Source organism: Anneissia japonica, unplaced genomic scaffold, assembly GCF_011630105.1.
Source record: "Anneissia japonica isolate Jap-2015-1 unplaced genomic scaffold, ASM1163010v1 scaffold287717_len1600092_cov198, whole genome shotgun sequence".
In the NCBI taxonomy this organism is placed as follows: domain Eukaryota; kingdom Metazoa; phylum Echinodermata; class Crinoidea; order Comatulida; family Comatulidae; genus Anneissia; species Anneissia japonica.
In genome coordinates this window covers 1,448,549-1,459,620 of record NW_022755469.1, presented here as the reverse complement: position 1 = coordinate 1,459,620, position 11,072 = coordinate 1,448,549, and the positions used below count along the sequence as shown (strand labels likewise).

The 11,072-nt window shown below is 34.4% G+C and overlaps 1 protein-coding gene across 1 annotated transcript in view; it reads left to right on the top strand.

The window, feature by feature from the left end:
- The window catches only part of LOC117123462, a gene marked incomplete at its 3' end in the record, with an annotated part of 29,393 nt that overhangs the window by 11,306 nt on the left and 7,015 nt on the right, over positions 1–11,072 (top strand). Inside the window, exons 2-7 of the mRNA XM_033269379.1 lie at positions 1,225–1,673; positions 2,496–2,777; positions 4,355–4,475; positions 6,878–6,955; positions 7,747–7,833; positions 9,660–9,920. Of these exons, the coding sequence (XP_033125270.1) occupies positions 1,242–1,673; positions 2,496–2,777; positions 4,355–4,475; positions 6,878–6,955; positions 7,747–7,833; positions 9,660–9,920 (1,261 nt within the window). The remainder of the gene's footprint in view (positions 1–1,224; positions 1,674–2,495; positions 2,778–4,354; positions 4,476–6,877; positions 6,956–7,746; positions 7,834–9,659; positions 9,921–11,072) is intronic.

Below are 11,072 nucleotides of genomic sequence, written 5' to 3'. Positions count from 1 at the left end.
GCCACATTATTAAAAATCAACGGTTAGATACGCTGGCAAATATATAATGCATGCAGGCATGCTATAACATTTTGTGATAATTAGGAACGATTTTGTGAAATCATAGGTTTCAAAAAGTGTACCTTTTGGAATTTGGGGGGGGGTGCGTCCGCACCCTCTGCACACTCCCCCTCCACCCCCCACCCTTGCCTACGGGCCTGAACTTGTGGTCGCGGTACCCTGACCATTAAAAATTAGCAGACGCACTGGGAAGCGTTGTTCACGGCATTGGACTGCGGCGAAAACTGATTCCCCCATCATTAATGGAACAGGCCCACGTCATGCTTAGCTGATTAGTTTTGCTTTACATTTCGCAAGTCTAGTGCCATACGCAGCAAAAGTCCATTTCTAGCGTTGTTGTCAAATGCATTTCAAACCAGCCTGGTTTTTTATTTACGTTTTGGAATAGAATTTGGAGAGGGCATTTGATCAAGTCAGACCTACGTTTTGAATTTGAATTAATTTTAAAGAAATTAGAACTACATTTTGAAAAATTTGAACTACGTTTTGAAAAATTAGAACTTCATTTTGGGAAACTAGATCTACATTTTGAGAAATTTACGCCTACGTTTTGATAAATTAGACATTGAATTTTGCAATTACATTTTGATTTTAACATGGACTTTTGCTGCGTATGGCACCCCATACATAAGAACATCTTGCAATTAAAATTAGTACAGCATGCATGTTGTATAATCAATCGTAAAATTGGCAAATTGTTCTACTTTTATAGTAATAAGAGATAATATGAGTCCTTGAAATTCGGAAAATTTTACCTGGAATGTCCTGGAATTGTCCTGGAAATTTGCTTGTTTAAAAACGTACGAACCCTGTGAAAGAAACCTTGCATACTGCGCGCACAGTTTGATACAACATCAGAAACCTAAAATGCAAAAAGTAACAAACTGCGCACAACATAGATTATTGTACCCTTAATTATTACATTTATTTATTTATATTTTGTGCTACCTTGCAGTGCGTATTTTAGAGCTGCCTTCTTATGTAATAATTTACTGTATTTTAAACATGGAGTTTCCTAATGACCCACTTTGAATGAGTCTGACTTATTCACATGTTTCTATGGAGATGTAAGTCAAAAGCCTTCAAAACAGAAATTTAGTCTTAAATTGGAAGAATACTGTATGAGAAGATAACTTAATTATTACAATCTTTGTTTCATTGCAGATGTTTGATGTTTTAACATGGCTGATAGTCATAAACACTTCATTGTTCATGTAGACTTTGAGGTGCCCGGAGGCCCTTACAAACACCAAAAGATATTGGCAGGAACAATTCTGAAGTGTAGACAAGATCCTGCTCATGAATATGTTTTGCATGCAGAATCCCTGGATTCAGAGACTGGGTTATATTTTACTTTTACGGGAAACAAGAATATTGAACAAATTTACAATGAATATGTTGATTATTTACTTGCAATCTCCAATCTTAGGAAGAGATTATCATCTTTTCTTAATAAGCATAAACTTAAAGGAGCTGTGGAAGTAAAGGTCGGTGATGCTGTTCAGGTGGTTTTGAAAGAACCCACATATGAACTGTTTTTTGCTGAAGCTGTATTAAGGTACAAAGGCAACCCTGTTTCAACTAAAGGAATTTTATTTGGGGTTGAACTCCTTGTAAGTATGTGTTTTGGTTTGAGAATATACCGTAAATGCTTGAATTAGCGCCGCAGCGCTTATAACATTTTTGGAGGCTTCAGAGAGTGGCGCTTATGGAAAAAATATTAGAGTGGCGCTTTCCATGCCTTTTCCCATGTTACCTATTTCACGTATTCCCGTAGTTCAGTAGGCCTATCATACTGTAGGTCCTATCATCGGAAACAAACGTTTATAAAGAAATGCTTGTGTCTTTATTATGTTATTTATTCAATTTAACACTGTATAAACTGTATTTAAAACCCTATAGATTAACTAACTAGCAAAATGTAAATGCTGATTTATATAAACAATGTCTTGTTATGAAACCATCTATGTGAATGCAATATTTACCTGTACTTAGAAACACTTTTAATTTTCTCTCAGACACTGTTTTAGAATTAAACGTTTTAATATGAGTATTCTGGTATGTATTATGTATGAAAGAGTATCTTTGTAACTTTGTAATACAACAAATAAAATCAGTGGCAAATATTTTTTTCTTTATTATAGAGATTTAGACTCCTTGCATGGATTGACAAATTAACACTTACTTATTGTGTACATAAAATTGTTACACTTAGAAAACAGAATCTAGATAAAAAAATAACTGTTTTTCTCAAAATCTTTGTACCATAATATATCATACTGCATTCTTAGGAATAACTCACAGTATCTAAATTCTCAGGATGCCAGAGCTTCTGTGAGCATGGCCTTGGCAGCCCTCCCAATTATGGCTTCTAGCCCTAGTTTAATTTCTCCTTAAGTATTAAAATTTAAAGCTCTATCACTACTTTATTATAGTCACATAGAGGGCTAGGTACCACAGATGGAACATTTTGCAAGAAAGAATATTTCAAATGTGAAGACAATAGTGGAATGTTTGTGCCATTTGACAAATTGATTTTTGATGAATCATCAGCAAGACAGGAACCTATGAAAGCTATTTTTGACGAGTTCAAAATTGGAATGAGAGTCTGTATCATTGACAACCTGATAAATGGCAAAGAGCAACAAATAGCAGGTGTGTTGAGATACCTGTTACCGTCCCAAACCACAGGTGAAACCCTAGCTGGTGTTGAATTGGTAAGTTTCTGCTACTGTCCCAATTATTTTCTTCTGAATATATAGCACAGTTGTTTTGGCAGGGTGGTTACACCCCTTTTCCCCCAGTTCTTTAATATTAAAAAATCTGTATCATTAACTGTCCCCAAGGTTTTTGTCAGATATGTTTTTTTTTTGTCGTAGAAAAATCAGTACAACATATCAATTTTTTTCCAGAGCCTAGCGTTAATTGAACAGTACACACTATCAAATGTAAGGAAAGCCTTTACGTAAATGCCCATATTATTATTACGAAAATTACAATAAATAATTAGTAATAATAATCAGTAATAATAATCGTCTGAGAAAGAACTGCTTATAGCACTTTCTTGGCCATTGGATATGCAAGGTGCAACTTGCTCCTCTCCCTGTGGAGTATTCATAGTCATGCGTGTAATTAAAGATACTAGAAACAAAAGATAGAGCACTTGCATAGGAAAAATGAAGCGGAAATTGCTTCAGATGTACGCGGCGCCCTTCTCTTTTTGTAATGCAAGTTTATCTATTCTTGGTCCAGACGTACATGGCGCCCTTCTGTTGCTAAGTAAATCCAGACGTGTGCAGCGCCCTTCTCTTTCCGCTAATGATTGAAGCTTTATCACTAATCAGAGTCCAGTTATACGCTTCTCAAGATTCAAGATAATTTTATTTTTCTGAAAAACTCAGAACATTCTACTTTCAGTGTTACAAGTTTAACATGTCTCTCATTTTATTCTTTTGGTTTATGCCTACTTGTTTGTATCTTGTGGATAATGACAACAATCTACCTCCGCAAAAGGAGGTTATTTATTCACCGTTACGGTGTAAGTCTGTCAGAAGTTTTTTACATCCAGTCGTAGGTGGTGCCCCATTGTTTGTATTCCAACCATGCATTTCAGTGGAACAGTTCTTTTCTGTGGAGAACTCTATCTTGTGTTTCTAGTATTTTTGGTGTAATTCAGCACTTCTAATTTCATTCCTATTCATTCACCTTATACCAGGTACCCATTTATACCCCTGGGTGAAATGAGGCAAATGAATATTAATATTACCATTAATGATGATAATAATCAAATAATATTAATATTATAAGTGTTATTATTTTAAGTATGAAAGTATGCACACAACCTATCATTAATATAATATTTTATGAATAAACAGTCTGTAGTGTAAAGCTAAAAAGTTGTTTGCTTTGTGTATATTGTAAGTAAGTTATTAACTTTTAATTGAAAGGTGAAAAAGCTTTCCAGACATTAATAATAAAATTCATATTCTTCACTGAGACTGGACCCTCTGTTAAATGGATATTAACAACCAATTACAGTTACTTAAAGCTTTGTAAAGGTTAATTATAATATTAATTGTTAATGGTATTCAAATTAAGGACTTAATTGTTTCAATGTCATACGGATTGTAAATAAAAACGATATTACCTTCAAATGTGCAATTAAGTGTTTTAATTTATTTTATTTATATTTCTACCAGATTTTACTACATATAGTGAATGCTGTGTTACATGTACTCGTGTAGAAACATGATTACTGTCATGATTTAAACTTATATTTTGCTTATTTGTTCAGGATTATCCTGTGGCAGGTTTGAATTACAGTGGAATATTTCAAGATCAAAAATATTTTGACGCTCGACCAAATGTTGCACTTCTTTCATTGGACTTTGTGATGCCATTGAATTTAATTGAAGGTAAATAAATTGACTCAACCATTGAGACAAGACCTTATATCTTGTTTCACAAGCCTGCTGCCTGCCAATATTGATTATTTCGAATAAAAATAATATTTAATTTTTGGCCAATTACCACACACGCTGCCACAAAAAAATTAAAATTTCAGAAAAAAATAAAAGTTTTTCTTTGCCCGATTACACACGCTGGTGCCCTAAAATCTTTCAAAAAATATTATATGTATACTTCTTCCTAATAATATAAATTTAAATCAACCATTCCGTTACTACACTGTTTGCATTCAACAATAAAATTTTATTTTTATTTTCTCCTCCGTCTGGATGTTTTTAGCAAATCTATTTTGCTAAATACGAAAACTAAATTTTTTTTTTTTTTCGCCCTCCTCTGACGATCCTTAAAAAATAAGTTCACAAAACAAGGTATAAAAAATAGTCTTACCTGATATACAAATACTCTACTAAACTAAAAGACAGTTCATAAAGACCTATATTGACAGGGGAAACCTAATTTATATTGGAGATTCTGAAGATTGTTTGCAATTTACCTTGTTTCGTCCAATGAACCATCCTATAGTTTTATCTGTGCATGTTTAAAACCAAGCTTATGTCAACATAGCAAGTCAGCTAACATTAACTTATGGCTACTTGCCAGCCACTGAGTCGCATGATTAATTTGAGGTGAAATGAGAATTCCAATCGCTAGTTGCTCTCAGCTGGCCATGTTTTTTGGTCTATACCCCCTCAGGGGCAAAGGCACAATGTTATGATCTGGCAGTTAAAGATGGCGGAAAGGGTAAATCTGGTGGAGGTGCATGATGGGTGATGTGTCATTTTCTGTATATCTATATCTATAAACATTTATACCAAACTATTTTCAACGGATTGATCGCCGAGTGTCAAATTCAATGTAAAAACTGTACCTTATTACTGTACAAAAGTCATAAAAAAAATATAGCACCACGCATTTCCTGATTAAACTGAATTACATGTAGATACTTTAGTCAACATAATACTTAGACACACGTTCCTGCTGGGAACCTATTTCTTCCACTATGAATGAACAAAGCAAAGTGATTGAATTGTGAAGTGACATTTAGTAACCCAAACTCAAGTATATTAACTGCACTAGTAATTAACTAGAATACAAAAAAAATTGACTGCTCTTGAGGGGAATGTTGAAATCTATTGCCCCGAGGTGATCTTGAGACCCAGTGGCGGATCCAGCGGGGGGCCATGAGGGCCCGTGCCAATTAGTGCGTGTCATAAAATACATAGCAACGTGGCCTAGAGATTGAAATTATTGTCCCATAGGGGAATAGTACTTCCTATTGCCCACTTCTTAACCAGTCAGATGCCTAGAATCTATGTATAGGGTATATAATTGTAGATAACTTGGAGTTTAAAGCAACAAAAGTGCTTGCAATTGGTAATGGTAATGGTGGGATATTTGTAGTGCGCCTTCCACAATAAAATCGTCTCAAGGCGCCAATTGGGAGTGAAAGCCTACTTAAACACTACCAGCTATTTGAAGTCAGTTAATGACGGTTGAGTTCAGTCGAGTTGCAACGGCAGCAAGCTTGACTCAATACAAGTTTAAGGCATACGCAAACAAGTCATGGCATATGGCGTGTGGTGATCTAAATTTTAAAGAGTTTCGTTTAAGATGAAGTATGGAAAATTATGTCACTTCTATAAATCTGTATAGGTCACATCTATAAATATGGTTTAAAAAAAATACCTATTGCTTTTCCTGAGGTTTAACCCAATATACAATATTAGGATTGAAATTTTATAGCACCAAACTTTGCGGGCCAGTTTTTTGTGGCCATTTCCAGTTCCAGCTAGAACGGGTGTTAGTAATAATACAACACTGCAAATTGCAGTGTTTTGGAGGAGCAAAAACAGCATGCTTTAGCAGCAGGGAGCATTTTTTTATCACTTAATCCCCTTTGATTGTTTCAGCACGTGCAAGAAGTAAAGTCGGTTTAAATGTTCATGGTCCCTGCTTCCTCTTACAGTTTACTTCCAAACACAAAACTGAAAAGCTCGATAAAATTAATTAATTTAACTAAGGGCTAGGATAGAGTCATATTTGTTACCTTATTACATAAGTCCGCCACATGCATACATGATCGTACCAACACTGCTTATTTGTTTAACAGTAGTAGTAGTAATTTTCTGTTTTTAAACTACATTTCTTAATTAAAGGGTGGGGTGACGCAAGAGTTCAGGACAACTTGATAGGAACTGATCATTTGCGTAATACTTTAGGTTTTACATCCGAGAATAACATTTTTTTGAAAGCCATGTTCTGCACAAACTGGTAGACCACCCGCAGATACAATTTTAAAATTTGTCTTAAATCATCACATTTAAATCTGATTTCTTTTCTGATATTTCAGGTGAAAAGTCAAACAAACCAAAATTATTTGACCAAGTTAAATCATATTTCATATCTGATAGTAAAAAAGAAGGATCTCGTAAGTGTTTTTGTAACAGTATTCATTTATTAATTTTTAACTGCATAATGTTTATTTCTGAAGAAGTACCTACATATGTGTTGGGCCTTCGGCCCATGTTTTCTCCTACAACAGTTTCTGTATTTTTTGTGTCAAATTTGTAATAAATAAATTAAATAAAAACTGTAAAAGCTTCCTTTCCCATTAATTAATTTATTTATTACAAATTTGACACAAAAAAAAAACACATTTTTATTCATACTTGACTGCACTTCTGGAGCATGTGCTTTACTCTTGTGAATGATTTGTGATTTAGTGAGTGCATGATGTGTTCTAAACACCCCCAACCACCCCTTACCCCAACCACCCACCATGCACTCACTAAATATGCCTCTGCTCTAGTTTAAAGTCCTATCATCAGAAAAGTTCCACCAACCAAATCCCTGGGCAAGGAAACCAGCACAGATGTTAAGGCTGTAGTCAAAAATGCTCATATCTTACCGCTCAACCACACCACTCAACACTTGACTCGCCTAGTGTCTTCTATTTCTAGAAACACTGGGACACTTCTATACTTACAGTAATAATCTTTTTGCTTAATACACAGACATTGTTTTTGCTAATTGCAAGTATTGCAATAATAGAAATGTAGGAACGAAGATGCCGCTTTGGGATTAAAAATAATTTTGAAGGTAAATGATAATGTAATGATTGGCTGAATGGTAAAAAGAAAATTAATAGATGAACCAAACAAGAAGATAACCTGTATTAATAATGAAAGGATTACTTTTTTTTCTCTTTATGATATATAGAAAATACTTCTTCATATGGCTGGGTAGAGGTAGTGGCAGGTAGAGGAAAAGGCAAGAGTAAAGCACATGCTCCAGAAGTGCAGTCAAGTATGAATAAATATGTATTTTGAATTATTATTTTCACATCTAACAAGAGGCTTCTACTAATTTAATCAAATTTGGCCTAATTTGTTGACCTGGAAGTGGACAATTGCTCTGCTGCCCACTACGTACTGGTAGGCTAGGAGTAATGGCAGTGTTCCAGATTTAAACTGGTTGATGAACATGATGTAGGAATGTTATTAGTGAGTTCAGCAGCAAGTGATAATACAAAAAGAAAATCACAGAAGTATGCTGTCTGAATATTTAAAGAGTATCTTGAAGCCACAAACTGTGACTTACCGAGGGTAATTGAGTTATCAAATGCCGGCCTCGATGAAGTACTAGCAAATTCCTAGGCCTTTCATTTCATTTATTTCATCCAAAGAACATTAAAACTTACAATCATAAAATAACCAAGAGGAAAAAACAAATCTCAATTGGCCAGACAATATTGCCAAAAAGTGAACTGAATCACTGCCTAGTGGCTCTCCGCTGCCAATGAGACCATAAATTAAATTAGCATAAAATAGTCAAGTAAAATATCATTAAATATATATAAAAATATATATGTACAAAATTATCTACGAAATAAGTCAAAAGTTATTAAGGTAAAAGCATCAGTAAAAATTGTAAATACAAGAATTGCAGCGAAAAACCTGGGCTATGATTAATTTGACTATTATGAACATTAAATCGTTTCTAATTATCTGTAGGCCTACCGATGTAAAGGACATCAAAATGTTACTTCTTCAGGTCCCTACAGCACCCAAATAAATGAAATTTAAATAAATTATACTCAAATTCTGGGTTTCAGAAATCCTAATTTATAAGATCCTCGAAATGCGACTTTGTCAGAGCATCTGGGGACTTCACCCCCAAAACTCCATTTGACATCGAAATTTCAAAAGTCCATTTTTGTTACAGTATATCCTCTTAATTCATTAAGAATGTTCCTAAATGCTATGTACTAGCTATAGTATGCATTGCATTATTTGCCAGCTCTTCCAGTTGTTGATTTAATTTATTAACTGTGATACGAAATTTGTTGGAAATTATCAACTACAGTGGTTGGAGTTGGATACATTATGAAAAAATTAAATGACATAAAATACATAAAAAGTTACAACTTAGGTCCCTAACAACACCCAAATGATTAAAAATTTAAATAAAATAGAAATCCATTTATAAGGCACTCAAAATACTAATTATGCTGTACCCAATCATGAAGTAAGTTATGCTAAAAGATAAATTTTGTATGTTGTTTTATTCGGATATTTCACACAAGCAACATTTCTGAATTCTTGTAATGGGCGTTTGTGGTACTCTACTTTTAGCATTTCTATAGTCAAAACGTGCATATTTGTATTAAGCATTTTGAAAAGATTGCCAAAAGAAAATTATTATCTTAAGTACTCAACAACACAGCACAGATTTTAATAGAGTGGCTCTAATTAGCAGCTAACCCTGTCACTAAGACATTAAATATAAAAACATGTGCTGCATGCAGTGATGGGTCCAGGAATTTGCAATAGAGGGGGCCTAGGGAGGGACTTTTATATATTATTGGGAGGTGCATCTCTACTTGGCTGGAAATTGCACAGTCAGACTTAAATTTAGATACACAGTATTTCTTTTTTTCTAATTTTTTTTTACATTTTAAAAAACTTAGGAAGAGGGTTTGTGGTTGGTGCCCTCATCCCTGAATTCACCTATGACACACTGAAATTAGTTTAATATAATATTCTAAAATTTGATTTTATGCATTTTTTATCAGCATATCATAGTATATTTTTTATAGTGTGTACTTATATCATGTCTTTTTACCTAAACAGTTACAACAATTGATGATGAGCTGCTATTGAAGATTGCAAAAATTATTGATGAGAATTGGTTTTTAATGGGCAGAATACTTGAAGTTAATCCAAAAAAACTTGAAGCAATAAGCAAGAAGGCTTCTTATTTTGATGTCAAAGCATTTCAAATGCTTTGTACATGGCAGTCAGAAAAGGCTGACGTGACAGACAAACTTGGTGTCATTGCTCGTACATGTAAGGATATTGGCAACATGGATCTTTATTATGATTTACTTCAAGGTAAGTAATAGGCTATCTCAATATAATTACTTTTTAGTTCCTTTGTGACCTTAAGGTCACAAGGAACTAATGGGATATTCAAACATGAAATGTGTGTGTGTGTGTGTGAGCAAAGTGAGCAGCGGGTTTGTAAACGAATAGGCTCCTAAACGGTGCCTCACGGTGGGTATAATGTTTTCCTCATAGTAACTGGTGGACATGTAGTTGTGCAAGAATTGTTTGTTTTTTATGTTAGATGAGAAATGTAGGACGTACGCGATAAAACATATACCCCCTACCACCATTTTTGAGTCGTTTTTAGGAGAAAATTTCGATGTGCGCATGCGTCGGAAAAACTTTGCCGACATTTTGTTTTTCATCGCGAGAGGGTAAGCGAGCTCCATAATGCATACCTTGTTGATGTAGTTGACCAATTGTTTACGGGATCGTCGGTAGGGTTAGGCCTCTGTCGTGTTAATGTAGCAGGTGCACGTGTTATTAAAAATGAAAAAAAAGTGATCTAACCAAACACAGTCTTTACATAATGGTATTGGATCGAACGTGTTTAATATTTTGCGGAAATTTTGTTTTCTATCGCGAGAGTTTACAGTTTACACTAGAGAAGTTGTCTGTGTTGTTTATACGAACGTCTAGGCCCTAGCGTGAACTTAGGTAGTTGTGGTAAGTCGACTACTGCTTGTCGTCTAGTAGGTGTAACGTGTGTTTTAGTGAAAAATTAACGTGATCTGAACAACATTTTACATTATAGTATTGAATCGAATGTGCTTACCTACCTAAAGTCTTTTACACACGATGAACACAGCAATTGATGTTGCTGTTGGTGTGCAATACACTATAACAACTCCCTGGCAATACGTACAAAACACGACGACGACAGCAGCATTCAGTCAGTCTTGTTAAAATAAATAATATATTGGTCTACCACAAGACTACCATACAGATCAATAAACAATAATCCGCAACAAAATAAAAATCAAGAGTATTTGTAACAATCGAATATGTAGCATAAATGCATTCATATAAACACAACTTACTATTCTGACCAGACTGACCTCCATTACTGGAATTAGACCCTAGAGGTCTGTGGCTTGATAAACCACAGAGCAAAAGTTGACAGTTTTGGCGGCATTAGTTTGATAGACTATTTACAAT